General features: G+C 28.8%; 2 protein-coding genes across 3 annotated transcripts; one reads left to right on the top strand and one right to left on the bottom strand.

The window, feature by feature from the left end:
* Positions 1-1,499: 1,499 nt before the first annotated feature.
* botv (exostosin like glycosyltransferase 3) lies at positions 1,500-6,597 on the bottom strand. 2 transcript variants are annotated; one of them, XM_015510496.2, is made up of 13 exons: positions 6,245-6,594; positions 6,059-6,182; positions 4,914-5,065; positions 4,190-4,844; positions 3,823-4,112; positions 3,200-3,454; positions 2,915-3,125; positions 2,709-2,839; positions 2,513-2,638; positions 2,320-2,447; positions 1,993-2,266; positions 1,826-1,930; positions 1,500-1,741 (listed from the first exon to the last, which is right to left on the bottom strand). In XM_015510496.2, the coding sequence occupies exons 1-13, from the start codon at positions 6,347-6,349 to the stop codon at positions 1,637-1,639; spliced, it is 2,661 nt and encodes an 886-aa protein (XP_015365982.1). In that variant the 5' UTR covers positions 6,350-6,594; the 3' UTR covers positions 1,500-1,636. The 2 variants fall into 2 exon arrangements, 1 of the variants encoding a protein (XP_015365982.1); XR_016190184.1 differs by lacking the exon at positions 1,500-1,741 and having other exon boundaries at positions 1,993-2,141; positions 6,245-6,597.
* Positions 6,598-8,902: 2,305 nt separating this feature from the next.
* On the top strand, positions 8,903-17,838 carry Mcm6 (minichromosome maintenance 6). The gene is made up of 14 exons (XM_015510541.2): positions 8,903-9,226; positions 9,303-9,452; positions 9,518-9,785; positions 10,825-10,973; positions 11,479-11,734; positions 11,814-11,997; positions 12,061-12,419; positions 13,975-14,142; positions 14,215-14,352; positions 14,428-14,580; positions 14,648-14,774; positions 14,869-15,009; positions 16,812-16,960; positions 17,482-17,838. The coding sequence occupies exons 1-14, from the start codon at positions 9,135-9,137 to the stop codon at positions 17,605-17,607; spliced, it is 2,460 nt and encodes an 819-aa protein (XP_015366027.1). The 5' UTR covers positions 8,903-9,134; the 3' UTR covers positions 17,608-17,838.

Here is a 17,838-nt window from a genome sequence, read left to right as displayed (position 1 = left end):
TTGAAATGAATTAAAAATGTTGATGAAAATGCTTAATTGTATGGCCTCCAAAAATATTTAGAGCAGGGGTTTGAAATTCTTGGAGGTAAAGCACTCTGACACCAACTGCGGCGTCGAGACAGCTCCGAGTCGAAACTATCTGGTAGGACCGAACCGCGCGCGAAGTACGAATTTAAACAGCTCCGTCCAGTATGTGAGAAGATCAAATGAGATTCAAGACTAGCTGCAGGAAAGGACCTATGAGGCAACAGTTCTTTTCTCAGCAAAATATACCCCCTCAAAATAAACGACTACATTTTTTTTATTCGAAAAAAATATATTAAATAGGTAATCAATAATAAAATTATACTTAATAATAATTTGTACTTTGTATGTAAGCTAAATTGGAACATATAATATATACTAGCCGCCACTTAGAAGGGCTCAAGAATAATTCTCTAGGAATGGAATACGGATTATATATTTTCACAAAGGCTTAAGTCCCCCAAAGTGGCAAAGCCCCAACCCAATTTTTCTAAAAATTATACATGTTAATTCTAACTTTTGAATTGGAGGAACTTTGTTGAAATTTGGGGTATTAGGTCCTCAAGCACCTATCCCTCCTATTTGTGAATATCTTTTATAGGTACATTAAACACATACACCAACGCAATTTAAGATATAAAAATACCTACCTTTTATGATTTAATCAATGACTAAACTTTATTTAGAACATTGATTAAATAAATACTGGGGGACAAGGTGGCCGAGCGGTCTAACGCGTCGGCTGTGGCTCAGCCGGATCGGGTTCGATCTTCGACCATCGGGTGACATTTTTCTCAGGGCAAGTCACAGTGTCCGGAGAACAAGTGCCGCCATCTCCCACTTTGGGGCATGGCAGAAACCTACGGGTGCCCCAATAAAAATTTTGCCAAAAACTCACCCACGTGTAATACACCTTACCGTTCCATAAAACCTACAGTACCATCCCCTTCCCAATGGCCTAAGTTGCCACGGGATAATTAATAAAAAAAAAAAAATAATAAATAAATACTATAGATATTATTTGTAATTTGTAAATACTTATAATATATTTAAATTGGCTTTTTTTGACATCTTAAAATTTACTTAGACTTGGACACACACCAACATTTATTATAAGTTGAATAACAATTTAATAATAATTTTTTGTATCTAAAAACTATTTGTATATCACAGTATCTTACAATTGCATTAATGATAACAATATAATTAATTATTAACATACATAAGATGTGGTAAGATAAGACTTGATATTTAGTGTATATTTTTTGAAAAAAATGTAATATAGTTATATTGCTTTGTTTTAAACATTTTTTTTTGTTCATTAACATTTCTAAATAACCTGATGAGCAATATTTCCACAATAATTCTTAATCGCGTATAAATGATGTAATTATTTGTGTCTTAGAAGTATAAACTTTTTTAATATTTACCTTTTCGATGTGTTAATCGATAATTTATCAATTAAATTAGTTAAGTAAAGTCAAAATGGTATATATTTATAATCAAATTTAAAATTATCAGTCTTGTTAAATCATATAAATTTATCCAATCTCTATGGAATGTGGACTGAAACAATCATAGACTTAATTATTATCTGATTCTTTTTTAAGTTTCAAATAAATTTAAAACATTTTTGTTTGTCGTGTGGTATTCTAGTTTTAAAAAGAATAGAATCAACTCGAAATTGTGTATTTAGAAGAGGTGTATACCCAAATATCTAAAACATAAAAATATTTAATATTATAAAATGTTAAAAAATTTACTGGCATTATATTTTAAATTTTATAAACAAAAATTTTACCTTTGTAAAAAAGTTGATACATTTATGGCGTTCTAAAAAATGTGTTTCATCTTCAGACAGTGAAACAGGGCATCCTGGACAGCGAAAAGTCCATCTAGATGTTACCTGAAGTTGAAATTATGTACATATTATTGTCATGTTAAAAATATAATTAATCACATAACTACCTTCACAGGTGGTTTGTTGGTAACATGAGATACCAAAAAATTCATTGCAATATCTTCACAGTTCATATATTGGTCAACTTTGTCTCGAATTGCTTGAGGCAGCCAGTAAGAATACAAATATAAATAGTATTTATGTACAAACGCAGCGCCTGTTAAGACCATAGACAATTCGCAGCTGTAGTTTGAGTTATAAAGCCAACCACCATGGTTAAGGTCTAAAGCATGAAAACGTCCAGGAAAACCAACAACTCTATCACGTTGTTCTCTCCAAACCCTTAATAATAAATAAGTATTGGTTTTAAATCATGATAAAAAAAAAAAATTTACCTGAAACCAAACATAATTTCATCATGCCTTAAATGAGCATCATCATCAACTGACAAAACTGCTTCAGTTTCAATTGCTTCATATGGCAGGAATCTATTATTAAGGCTATTTTTAGCTGCCTGAATAACCTGAATAAATAAAATTTAAATTAAATGAATCCTAAATATAAAAAAATGATTCATGTTATACTAACATGTATAGGTACACCGATTTCAGGCCACCGTAGGTCTTCAAGAGGTGGTTTAGGAGAATTCCATACAACAAGTACTTTATTTAAATAAGGTAGGCCATGCAGTCTGCTAAGAGAATTCATAAGAACCTTACAAAAAAACAAAAATACATAAAACCAATCATAAAATTAAAGAACATATTATTTAACAAAATAATACCTGATCACGTTCATAAGTAAGTATAACAATAGTAAATTGTTCACGTGGTGAATTTCCACCAAGACTTTGACAGAATTCTTTTCCTGCTCCACCTGCACCATTATTAATTGGTCGAAAACCTTTACCAGAACCTTAATATAAAAGATAAAACATTTAGTAATGAATACAATTTAAATAAGAATCACTAAAAAACTTGTTTCACTAACCAATGAATTTTGCATCTGATGGAAGTAATGGGTCAAAAGGCATGTGAGGGTAAAGTTTAAATGGATCTCCCCAACTGTTCCATAATTCATAACCATGAATATTCATAACTGTATGATTTCTTTTAAAAACTGGAGAGTTAAAAGGTTGCTCCAAGGGACCTAAACTTTCTTCAGGTTCAGCATCTGGTATAATTGCATCCATTTTAATCGGCTATATTAAAAAATATTTATGAATTGCAAATTTTTATTTTATATGATAAAAAATATAAATTAAAGAAAACTCACTTTAAAATGTTCATTAAATATACTTGGTGATGGTGTATCAATCACTGGTGTGGGGGGTATACCAATTCTATTGCGTATAACAGCAAGAGTTGTATCCAAAATAGATTGAATAGTTCCAAAATATTTTTCGTACAGCATTCTACCCTGTCGCCTCATTAATAAAATATCATTATCAGGTATTGTCCTCAACAACCAATGAAGTTCAGGAATTCTCTCTCCTGCTATGCATATAGCAGCTCTACACCAATCAATAACCTGAAATATAGTTATGTAAGAAATTGTAATTCACTAAATATTGAATAGACATATGCAGACCTCAGTTTTGGATAGAGAATAAGATAAACTAGGCTATTTTTTTATTAAAACTGACATGAAAATAATTTAAAAATTATGATAATATCATTTGGTAAACAAACAGTTTACTCATTCATAAATACATATTAAGACCTAATCCAACCCACCAAAATTATTCAACAGTTTAATTTTACGGAATTAAATTTATAGTAGACAATAAGTATCATATCTCAAAAATACAATACACTAGTATTATACTTCAGATAATCCTTGCTCCTTTCACTGCTCGTGTGCATATGTCTATGATAAATATTGATTTATGATTTTACTTCATCAAAAGGTAGTCCAATTCTGTCATGTTCTAAAAATACAGGAATAGCACCAAATTTAAGTGATTCGAAAATACGAGTTTGCATCATTGCTGTTGATATCATATCATTATCTAAAGGTGCTGAAATCAATGTAAAAGTTGACTGAGCAATAAAAACTTTACGTTTAGTTTCATCACCACACAAACACCAATCAGTGATATTACTTTCAACTCTTTGATTTTCACAATCAGTTATTATGTAAAACTGATCATCGGTTGTTTGTGTTATAAACTTTTGTAACATATCACCTAAAAAAAATAATTTAAATGTTTGTTAACAATCAATACAAGTCTATACAGTTAAATATTTCTAAATTCTAAATTACCAAAGTTTTGTTGGTGTTGGGTAACGTTGATATTTTTGTATCCTTCAAAAGACAACAGATATTTTCTTCTAGCTGGTAGCATGTATGGAGAATCCATCCAAACTTCTCCCCCTGGAGGTCCAAAACTAACAGGCAACATTATATCGTGGCCAGGACGAAAATTGTTTTCATTCCAAAAAGACTGAGCAAGTATAGCACGTCCAAAATTTATATTTTGATCAAATTTTGGTTTGTTATAGATATTTTTACTTAAATAAAATAATATATTATTTCTACCATCGCCGCCCCAAAAAGGAAGACGTTCTAATTGAGTTATATTAATAGAATTATGAGTTTCACCAATTAAAGCTACATACACACAAGCGTTATCTGAATTGTTGGTAAAATGTGGGTTATAGCGTAAAACTTGAAAAACAATTTTATTCAATGACATAGAAACTAACTCGGGCAATTCTTCAGGGCGATAAAAGTAAAATGGAAATCCTGATGTTAATGAGCAACGAGAATAATCAAAACAATTTTTCATATTACGACAAGTGTAACGTGTGTTTACTGATAAAGGTATAAATGAAGGAGGATTTTTTGGTAATATAATAGTTGGTGGGGCAAGGTTAGGAGAATTCTGTATAATAGCTTCATTTTCTGCAACTTGAGCCTAAAATAATATATTAAATTGTCATACTTATATTTTTAGAGAAGTTAAATATATTATTATTCTACTAACTTGTTTCACAGAAATTTTTAGTTTATCTAATTCTGCTTCTTGACGTATAAGTTCTGCTTTAGAATCTTCAATTTTTTTATGGTTAGAAGCAAGTTCACTAAGAAGTTTCTGCCGCTTACCTTCAATATTTCTTAATTCATTATTTACAGAATCTAAAAAATAACATTAAGAACACTATAAATATTAAAATATATATTTATAACCTTACTGTTGATGCATATTATAAGGGAGTAAAGAAGTTTGATATAATTTGTTTTCATAAAAAGTCTAAACAAGTAATGTAAATAATGAAAGATATATAATTTAAAATAATTTGTTGATAAAATTTGGTTTTGAATACAATGACTAATATGAATGAAACATTCTTCCATAGATATTTTATTATTGGCCACTCTAGACCAATAGTTTCATAAATGTTCACAGGTGTTGCCACTCCACATTATTTTAGCTCTATCTACATCTGTTAACTTCTTTCGGGGAAATAATGTCAACAATTTAGCTACCGGACCAGGAATCAAACAAGGGTCTCTCGCTTGGCGGGTGAATTGCTCTACCACTAAGCTGCCTGACTGTCCTGACCCATGACGCTATTATCCCCAAGTTAACGGTTGTTTACACTTCTAATTCTTTATGAGTTTTAGAAATTAACTACTAAACAGTTGAATGCCGTAGACATTGGCAAGGTGGGTGGTGGCCAAGGGCGCAGTTTAAAATGATCGCGCTAGGGGCGCAATTTTTATATCATATATAATTACTAAAAATTCATTTAAAATTTATAACATTGGTTGCCAAGGGCGCACATAGAGCTAGTTACGGCACTGATACCCATGTGTAACAAGATGTGCAAAACGGTTTTACCACTTCCTCTCACAGATATTAATTTTTAGTTATTGTTAACTTAGCAATTAATAAATACATTATTTTGTTATCCACCATGCCTTCTATTATTGTAAGCTTACACAACAAAAAATTGAATGGGACTTTTTTTCTGTTTAATAATTTTATGATCAGACTGTTTCGGAAAAAAATAAAAATAGACTTTTTTTCCGGGATTCATATTGTAATATGAATATAAATTAAATACAAATCTTAATTTTAATATTACATTAGGTATCAACATAAATATAAAATACTATTTAAATTACTTTTTATTCTAACAAGTTCAGCTATTCTATGTTTTAAGTCGGTAGCTTTAAATACACCATAGTCTCCATGAACTTCCAGTTTTGAATGTGAGTTATAAGAATTGTCAAACCCATCTTTTTCTTCCTAAAATATAAATAAACATTTAGTTATTTGAATAAATTTAATTTAGTTATACATTTACATACCTTTGACAGATAGTAATGACCTATCAATGGAGCAATAATCAACAATACTAAGATGGTAAATAGTAAACGTGATTTAAATTTAAAAGTAGAAAGACAGAGAAACATTAAGGAGTTTGATCGGACAATAATATTCTATTATGTGTAGTAATAACAATATTATCAGTAATTACAATTAATAAAAAGAAAAGCAGTAATATAATAAAGATAAATCAGGTAATTTCATAGCAGCACATTGTAGACAACAATTATTAAAAAAAATAAAAATCAATTTTGGTTTAAAATTTATAAAATTTAATATTTATAATAATTAAGCACATAGACTAGTATATATAATTTTAGGATTTAGATAAAATATTAAAATATATTTGAATTCCTTATTCACTATTTTGTTATCGAGTCTAATGTGAATAATGTGATTACTGATTATGATAGTAAACACTGTCTAGTGGCGGGGCTAAGCATTGCGAAACCATAGATAATAAAGATAATAATAATGAAAATATGTTAATTTAATAATATTTCTGGTGAAATCAGTTCGGCTTCCATGTACTATGCAGTTATTTTTCACTATAAAAACAAAGCAAAAAGCAAACACTAGGGGCTGAACACAGATTGTGAAATATGATGAATTGAAAACAACATGGTCGGCAGGGGTCGGGGGATGGCCGCCATAAGGTTCCTCACGACTCAATATCTGTTTTTCAACCCCTTTAAGACTTTTGCGATTTTGAAGAATTTTTAAAATCTTTAAATTTTAAATTAATGTAAGATTTATTATTTTTACTGAGTGAATATTTTTTTATCGATAACCTCGGATAGTTACGTGTAAGGATGAAATGTGAATCTGCGCCAAGTACCGATATCCAGATATAAGATCATGCTGCAGAATGCAGATATAATGTTAAACTGCTATAATAATATATAGATAAAAATATAAAAATATAAAAATACAAACAGATATATAATAAGGTATACTTTAGTAATACATATATAATATATTAATATAGCTAAAATAGCAATAAAAACAACATTTCGAGTGATTTACTGATATTTTAATCTTGTATTCATGTTATTGAAACACAACTCCAAGTCCCCGAATGACTTACATTTATGTATAATAACAAAAATATTTGTTGGCTATTAGAGCGTATTGAATACTAAGTATGGTGAAATCATAAATTAGTGACATATTATTAATTAGTACTTATGATTTTCGTTATTTCAATAAGTTGTGTATTTTACTTATTTTTTTATCCGTATATTATGTTGAGAAATAATTTATTGTTCGATTATGGGAAACTATTATAATTGATTATAGAAATTATAGAATAGACAAATGCCATAGTTTAGGGATTTTCGGTGACTATTTCTTCTTCCTTTTCTTCGCCTTCTCTCCCAAATATTTGAGGTCGGCCACCCTGGTCCTCAAATTACACTTACTAGTTACTACGATCCTTAGCATTCTCCTCACAAAGACCAGTCATATGTTTTCTCATATCGCACTCTATAACTTCAAACCATCTCTTTTTGGGTCTTTCTATTCCCGTTTTTCCATCCACACACATGTTTTTTGTCACTGAAACTGCCTTAGTTTTTTCTCTTCTTAAAACATATTTTAGACATCTCAGCCTATTCTCACGCAATTTGTCAACTATTGGGAACCACTCCTATATTATCTCTTAAATACTCATTTCTTATTCTGTCTCTCTCGCCACTCAACTCATTCACCTTAACATTCTCTTCTCCGCAACACTAATTTTTCTCTTCATTGTTTTATCTATACTCTATAGCCCAACATTACAATCCATTCATTATCGCTGGTCTGACTATTGTCTTAAAAATTTACCTTTTAACCTGATTGGGATTCTTCTATCGCCTAAAACACCTGATGCCCAAGATCTTAATATCGTAAAAATATACAGAAATCCGAAAAATTATTTAATGTTCAAACAATTTTTTTGGATGGAGGCTTAAATCTGTAAGCCCGTAAATGGAGGTTTAAGCCTAATAATAAGTCAGATGCACTCTTTGGGATCACACCTTAAAATATTTAATAGCCAACACTTCAAATTTCTTTCAACTTAAATTTTCAAATGAATTTGTTTTGTTTCAGGTCGTGATTTGTGATTTTAAATTGCATGACAAAATATACATATATTATTTTAATGTAAGCATATTTTGTCATGGTGAATTGTAATTACTAATTGTAAGTAATTTGTAATTTGATAAAATATGATTTTATAATATTTTTATAAATATTCAAATTTCAATCACAGATATAGATAATGAATTTCGCGAATGAATCCACTAATCACCGGTATACTTTCCACAATATGCCATCGGTTTTTTATTTTTATCTTAGATTTTTTTAGTTGTTATCTATTTAAGAATTATCACAGAATATATGAAATATATTAATATAATATATATAAATAATAATAATAATAAATTTAATATATTAAAATAAATTAACAAATATATATAATATGTATACATTTTTATATTTAATAGGTATATTTAATATATTCTGTGGTTGTATCACAGAATGGTACCACTGTGTTTTTGTAGGTACACCGTATTTCGATAAATGTATATAGTTCCACAGGTTATAAAGTTTCCCGCCAATTTCTGGTACACAACAATAAAACATAAACATTAACATTTAACTTACAGTCTACACTTAGTACACTTCTACGTTCTACTGAATAACATGGTATATGGTGTAAATGACATCCGACTGTTGGAACTTGAAAATAGTCTAGATTGTCGGCTCTAAAAGTGTGTGTCGTTTGTTTTGTCAATTAGCTTAGAGTACTTGGACAGTATCGTGTATTTTGCACAGATCTTTTCTTGTTAAAATTAATCATATCGTCGGTGTCGTTTATTCACTATGGACGTCGCAGAAACTCAAACAGGAGTCAATAGGGTGCGCGATCAGTTGAAAGTCAGATCGCAAAAGTTATTTCAAGATTTTTTGGAAGAGTTAGTTTAAATTATATACCTACTTTTAAGTTTACACCATTAGATGGTGGCTCTATAATTTTTGTCTAAATTTTAGATTTGTCGAAGAAGGCTGTAATGAACCCAAATATTTAGAATCTGCTATTGAGATGACAAATTCTGAACGTTTCACATTGGAGGTAAGTTTCCTTGATGTTGAAAAATTCAATCAGAATCTTGCAATCACCATTCTAGAAGAATATTACAGGTATGACATTTGGCATCTAATTTTTAATATTTATCTAGGTAGGTTAATCAATATTTTTTATTTAGGGTGTATCCAGCTTTGTGCTTAGCTGTTGGTAATTTTGTAATCGATCGAACAGAAGCTACAGGGAACCACCAAGATTATTTTGTGAGCTTTGTAGATGTTACCACTAGGTTCAATGTAAGAGAATTAACCACTGCCAAAATTGGCGAGTTGGTTCGTATTTCTGGTCAAGTTATTAGAACACATCCTATTCATCCAGAACTAGTAGCTGGACATTTCACATGTCAAGATTGTCAAACAGATGTTCCCAATGTTGAACAACAATTCAAAGTAAATCATCATAATTTTATTGAAAATAATCTAAAAATATATCTATTGTTATCAGTGGCGGCGTGAACTTTTTTTTCCTATAAAGTAATGATTTTAAATAAGTGCTCACCCACCAATTATTTCATACTTTCTACTTTACTTTACACTGATTTCAAATGCTGGTCATATGCGACTACAAGGATACAAATTATAAACTAATTTAGCTGAATAGAAATATTTAATTATAATATATTAGTGCTATACAATAGACAAAGACAAAAGTATATTTCTTTTATATTGTTTTAGAATATTCATTGCCGGTCCATATTGAGAGCACATGTATAATATTCAATCCTAAATGAATTATTATATTATCTGTTAATGTTATCCGTTATACTTACACTTTTTGTATTCTATGAAAGTTCCTTATTTCTCAAGTGTAGTATCTGCAACTAGTGGAAAATCTTTAATTTGTTACAATAATTAAAATAAATATAGATCTCAGCCCATAGGCGTGCGCACTGCGCAGGCCTTTTTTCAGGATATGCAGAAGGCTGACAATAGCGCGCCTTGAAAGTTATTTTAAGCTCGTAAAATTCTGATAATATGTATACACAATTCACAAATATTGAAAAAACCTACTGTTTAATTAAAAAAATATTGTAATAAATACCATTACATAATATAAGAAGTATGTATTTTGCAAATACTTGGTAGTTGATAACTGATAACTGAATGTTTCAATTTTCCAGAGACGATGTTCGCCCCTCACAGAACTTCAGGGTATGCAGCTGCATACCCTGCATACCCCCTGCGCACGCCTATGTGTCAGCCTCTCAAGATATTCAAATGACTCTCTTCTAAATAAAGTTCAATCATTCAATTCTGATAAAGCTTAAATAGTAAAATAGTATTGACTTAAATAATTTGTTTAGTCAATTATTAAACAAATAAATTAGTAAAATACTACCGATAAATGTTCAAAATCAATAAATAAAACACAATTTTTCCCATAATGTATTTACTATTTAGTATTTTAAGCTTGTTAATATTTTTTCAGTATACTCAGCCAACCATATGCAGAAATCCAGTCTGTGCTAACAGAAGAAGATTTAGTTTAAATGTTAATAAGTCTCGATTTGTTGATTTTCAAAAAATTAGAGTGCAAGAATGTCAATCTGAACTTCCTCGGGGCAGTATTCCACGAAGGTATGTATTTTCTACCAAAATATTTAACACATTGACTAGTATTTGACTGCCGGCGGTAATTTGTAATCCTAAAATTTCATATATTTGTAACCGCTGGTACCCATTGTTGATCGTTAGTACCTTGTCACATGACTGCCAGCAACCTTCAAGGAATGTGGTATTTATTAATAACTTTAATTTTCTTATGGTCCTACAATAATACATATACTTACTAAAGAGTGGTGATGTAGTGGAATTCTATTCAATGTTTTTGATAATTTTATTTAAAAAAATATTTTTGTATTTTTAAATGCTTTTTCAAATATAATAGTGAATAAAAAACGACATTGAAAAATATGTTTGGTGTACCAATTATACAAGTCAAGTGATCACCAGCAGTCACGTATCAATCATCGTGTTAAAATAAAATATTTTAAATATAAATATTAAATACTACTCATTAGAAACAACAAATGATTATTTTTAATCATATTTGAATCTCATCTAAAATTATTTTGTTGTTTAGTCTTGAAATTATCCTGAGAAATGAAAACGTTGAAACTGTACAAGCTGGTGATAGATATGATTTTACTGGTACATTGATTGTGGTTCCTGATGTAAGTGTTATGTCCACACCTTCTGCCAGAGCTGAATCTGCTTCTGGGCAGAAACGAGGAGATGCTAACAATGAAGGTGTTAAAGGACTGAAATGTTTAGGAATCAGAGACTTAAATTACAAGTTGGCATTTTTGGCATGCAGTTTATCAGTTACAGGTTCAAGGGTAAGAAACCGTAGATATATAAGTACTAGTGTTTTTCTTAAACTAAATTATAAAATATTCAAATTTATATGTTTTGTAGTTTGGTGGTAGTGGAGAAATGCACAATGATGAATCGACTGTTGACTCGATTGAACGTATGAAAAAACAAATGACCGGGCCACAATGGGAAAAGATATATGAAATGAGCCGTGACCGAAATTTATATCTGAATTTAATACATAGTCTTTTCCCTTCAATTCACGGAAATGACCAAATCAAAAAAGGTAAAATTAGGTTTACTTACATAATTCTTTTATTAACATGAGATTATATGGTTTAATTAACAGGTGTTTTATTAATGCTTTTTGGTGGAGTTCCAAAAACTACATTAGAAGGTACTACTCTTCGGGGAGATATTAATTGTTGTATAGTTGGTGATCCTAGTACTGCTAAGTCTCAGTTACTAAAACAAGTGGCTGATATGTGTCCTCGTGCTGTTTATACTTCTGGAAAAGCTTCTACAGCAGCTGGTCTTACAGCTGCTGTTGTAAGGGATGAAGAATCTTTTGATTTTGTTATTGAAGCTGGTGCGCTTATGTTAGCTGATAACGGTGTGTGTTGCATTGATGAATTTGATAAAATGGATGTACGTGATCAAGTAGCTATTCATGAAGCTATGGAACAACAAACAATATCAATAGCAAAAGTATAGTATTTATAATCAAACTAATTTAGATATTTTAAATAACTATTCTAGCTAAAGTTTAAATTTTCTTTAGGTTTGACTTAGAATTATTATATTATCATCTTGTTGTTGGTTAATTTATTGCTTTTCAATACATTTTAGATTCTGAGCGGAGCGATGAATGTATTGATTTTACCATGATGTGTGTGTTTTTTTTTTTGTGTCTGTCATCACGTTTTGGGGCAGTAAAAGTGCTCGATTTTTGACTTCAGTACCTCGTTCGATCATAAAGTGAATCTAGTTGGTACTTTGGGGGTCAAAAGTGAAAAATTCTTAATACTTTTCTAAATAATCGAGAAAAACAAACTAAAAATTAAGGGAAAAACGGGAAATTTTACGCACACTCATTTTTTGACAAAATCTATTTTGGTTTTTGATGTAATTTAAAAACAAATGAACATAAATATATGAAATTTTCACCGAATGTTTATATAAGTGTATTCTATCCACCATGCAATTTTCAAAAAATTTCGACTTAAGTTGAACTATTCATAGGCATTTGAAATTTTCGATCATTATTAGTTTTTTTAAAATTAATATTGATAAAAATGTATTTGTTAGGCAGAAAAGCTTGAACATTTAATACAAGGCTCTTAACATATTGTTACAATAGCAGTTGAAAAATAAAAGAAATTCATATTCACAATTCTTTTTTATAAGCATTCAAACTTTGAATTTCGACAACATATGTAAAAATGACGTAAATTCGAAAATTATTTCAAACTAGAAATTCATAAAAAATTTTCTTTTTAAATCTAAGATTTGAAAATTTTTAATAATCTATAATATATCCTAGACAGATAAACCGTCTTCGCTCAGAATCGTTTTTTGTATACAATGATATAATATCATTGGATTCAAACTTAATTCCATCCATTACAGTAACCCACTTGTAACCTACTGTACAGCAAAGCGACATCCACGACTTACCCGCCTTTTTTTTTTAATTTTCTTAAATTATTGTTTTTTAAAAGTCACATGTATTTATTAGATGTTAATTATTGTATTATTTTTTGATTTACATAAGCTAAAAATTGAATAATTTATATTATTGTTATATTCACTTTAAAGTTAAAAGTATACTTATCCATGTACAACGTCCCCATAATAGGGGGTGGCTGTTAGGCCTAGAATTCAAGCGTTCGACCATTTTAATAACCCGTTTGAATAATTTTGTAATTTTGAAACTGTTGATAGGAATTTTATATTAAATAATATTTTAAAGGGCTTGCAAAAACATAAATTACCTTGCTCAAAATTTAACGCATGGGCCTGCCCGTGTATTTAATAGTTATTTTAATTTGATCCTCCCTAGGGTAGTAAAATAGTTTTAATAACTTACAGCAGTTAATTGACTAGGTGCTTTTTATGTTCAAAGACAAACACAATGAGATTCTTGTATATTTAAAAGTGTATTAATTAATAAGTTACTCTCCATGATTGATATTCTGCATTTCATTTAAGTATTATTTATTATCTGAAATGTATGTAAAAATTATCATTGTCATGGTTTTAGGCTGGTGTTCGAGCAACTTTAAATGCCAGAACGTCAATATTAGCAGCAGCCAATCCTATTAATGGTCGCTATGATCGAAGTAAATCTTTACAACAAAATGTATCTCTTTCTGCTCCAATCATGTCTCGTTTTGATTTATTCTATGTTCTTATAGATGAATGTAGTGAGGTAATAAATAATTATTATTTTAAACAAATTAAATTAATTGTATTAATATTAAATACCATTAAAATATTGTAGGTTGTAGATTATGCAATCGCAAAGACAATTGTTGAAATCCACAGTAATATGGAAGATACAACTGAAACACTATATAGTCAGGAAGATATTTTAACATACATTGGTTTTGCTCGTCAATTTAAACCCCAACTCACAGTTGTAAGTGAAAGAAAATATATATTTGTTTTGGTACTAAAATTATAGTAATATTATACATTGGTATTCAATTCTTAGGAAGCTTCAGAAAAATTAGTAAACGCTTATACTCAATTAAGACAGCGTGATAGTCAATCTAGTACAAAATCAACATGGCGTATAACAGTTAGACAGTTAGAGTCGTTAATTCGTCTTTCTGAAGCAAATGCTAAAATGGAATGTTCAGATCATGTAAAGGAAAATTTATTTAGTTGATGTAAAAACAAATATTTAGTTAAAATGTTGAAATTTTCTTTAGGTAACACCTAAACATGTATCTGAAGCTTTCAGTTTACTTAATAAGTCCATAATTCGGGTAGAACAACCTGATGTCAATCTAGATGACGATGACGATGATATTTTAATGGGAATACCTGAAACTGAAGGTAATTTTAATAGATTGATTTTACCATTTGTATTATTAATAAATATTTTTAATTTATTTTAATATATATTTTATTAATATTATGTTATATCTAGGAATGAATGTTGATTCTGTTGAAGAACCAGAAAAACAAGGTTTAACCAAAAAAAAGTTAACACTTGCTTTTGATGAGTATAAACGAATTACAAACATGCTTGTTGTTTACATGAGAAGTGAAGAAGAAAAACAAATAGCAGGTTTGTGTTTAGTGGATTTTTTTTTGAATTTTAATGGAGTCATGAATGTATTAGTTGTACAATAATATAGATTTTGAATGATCTGGTTTTATTTTTTGGAATATATTTAAAAAGTAAAGCCAAAAATTCCCAGCTATTTTCAAAATAATGAGAAAAAAAATTATGAACCTAGAATTTTTACCTTCAACATTGTTCAATTGCTGTAATTTTATAGTAATTTATAAAACTAAAAAATATATCTGCTGAGACTTTTAATCAAATATTGATATTTTAATATGATGATTAATCTTTCAATATTATTTTAGTTGTTTTGTGCTTTTTTAGTTTACTTTTTATTTGTGTTATAGGCCCTAGGCTTAACGTTTTTTTCTGTGTACTTGTTCTAATACCATAATACTAGTATTTAATTTCAATACTTATTCAATTTTTTTTAGTATTCCTGGACATTATTATATATATGATTTTTCCTGTATAAAAGTATATAGTAACGAGATTTCAAGATAACGTGTTTATTTATTATACTTTATCAATACAGTGTAATTTTATGTGAATTTTAGATTCTGAGCGTAGCGAATGAATGTATTGTATTTGCCTATGATGTGTAAGTGTATTTTTTTGTTTGTCATCAACATTCAACATTTGTGAATTGGTGTTGATAAAAATGTTCCGATTTTTGACATAAGTACCTCTTCTGGTAGAATAGTGAATCTAGTTGGTACTTTAGTAAGATCAACGTTGAAAATTCTTTGTAGTTTTGTAAGGTGTATTGATAATCGAAATAAAAGTGAAAAATAAATGGTAATTTTTGAAAAATTCGATTTTATTTTTTTGATGTTATTCGTATTATATAACTGTAGGCACTTGAAATCTTCATCAAATATTTATACAAACATTTTCCTTGTATGATAATTTTTATGTACCATTTTGACTGAGCTATTTATAGCCCTGAGATATTTTTTTTTCTAAGTATTAAATTTGATTTATAGAAGTTTGTTAAGATGACATAATGTCGTATCAACCATATTTGTTTTTGGTATGCAATGATTTATTATTGAATTCAAATATAACACATTCATTACAACAGCATGCTCAACAACTATTATACAGCAGAGCTGTACACTTTTTTTGTTAAGGTTTTTACTACATTAAATCCATGGACAAATAAATAATTATTAGAATTAATGTAAATCTAACTAAGTTTTTTTTTTAATCTTAAATATTAATATGTAAAGTAAAACTTCAATATTACTAAGTCTCGTGGCCTAGCTTACAAGGAAAGAAAAATTGTGCTATGAAGAGTTTTGTTAAATAGACTTAAATAAATACATTTAATCCTAATTTGAACTCAAATATATTTAGTTATACAACATTTAGTTAATTTAATGATTATGCTTTGTTGTGGCATGGAAGTTTCACTGCAATTATATGAAAAATATGTAAGTAACATTGGTCACTTATTTTTCATTATTTTAACTTTAAGTAATTTCATTATTTAGTTCTACATACCCATATCTCTTTTTATGCCAATAATTTGATAAGTCAAATATTGACTTATGTTATTTATAAATAGACTTTTTAAAATTGTTACTGAAGATAATCACGAGATTCTATGTACTAAGCATCCTTAGCACTCCGTGATTTGCGCTTATGATGACCATCTCTGCTTAGAATCGTTTATTCTATGATTTGTCTTTGTATTAAAATTTATCACATCCATTTCAATGATATTATTATACAGCAGAGCGAGTTTTCTGACATTTTACTTTGAAAAGGAATAAATTCTATTATTTTTTGTGTTATAGAAAAAGGGGAAAGTGATGATGGCGGTGTATTACGTAGTAGCATAATCAATTGGTACTTAGAACAAATTGAAGATCAGATCAATGATGAAACTGAGTTGTTAGAAAAAAAAAGTTTTATTGAGAAAATATTGGATCGTTTAATTTATAATGTAAGTATATTAAGAGGAAACCATACCCAGATGTGTTGTTTCTGTCTTACAAATCTATATAACTGCAAATTTTACATTCATAAATACTATTGAACTAAAGTTTTTGAAGGGCACCTTTCTCAATTCATAAGATTACTAATATTAAGAAATAAAAACCGGAAAAATTGTAATGGGCAATATAAAAATATGTATTTAATTCAAATTAAACATACATAATACATTTTTATTAATTGTAAGCATTTACATTGCTCACAATGACAGGTTTTCAATTTTATTTTTGGACCATATAAAATTCTATAACAGTTCGGCATTTCTGTAAAGATATGGTCTACAGCAGCATATCAAGGCCTCGTGTTACACTTTGAGTACTGTTGGGTAGATGTGAATTTAAACTTTCTGATAAAATGTGTTGTTTTGTACATTATAAGACAGTGACAACACATGCGATTATAGTTCCTCATGATAAATTTGTGTAATGTATATTATACTACAATACTTGAAATATACTTATTATTTAATAGGATAATGTATTAATTGCCTTATCACAACAATCAAAATCACAACCCAGTGGCGTAGAACAAGAACAAGATGCTGTTGATGAAGATCCTATATTAGTAGTCCATCCAAATTTTGTGGCAGATATTTAAACCATTGTATTGTAATTATAATTTTTAATTTCTTATCTTAATATTAGTTTTAAGTTATAAATCAATAATAACAAATATTATGAGTTGTAAACTTGTTATATTTTCTATTATTTTTTTTTATCGGATACAGTGAAATATTCTTATATCTCTACATGTGTATGACGTATGTGTATTATAATATTAAATTATGTTTTTTTTTCTATTAAAAGTTAAAAGTATTGTTTAAAAGAA

Source organism: Diuraphis noxia, unplaced genomic scaffold, assembly GCF_037042655.1.
Source record: "Diuraphis noxia isolate RWA-SAM2 unplaced genomic scaffold, SU_Dnox_SAM2 contig0002, whole genome shotgun sequence".
NCBI classification, from domain to species: domain Eukaryota; kingdom Metazoa; phylum Arthropoda; class Insecta; order Hemiptera; family Aphididae; genus Diuraphis; species Diuraphis noxia.
The sequence above is the reverse complement of the archived record's forward strand: the minus strand, read 5'-3'. Positions and strand labels throughout refer to the sequence as shown.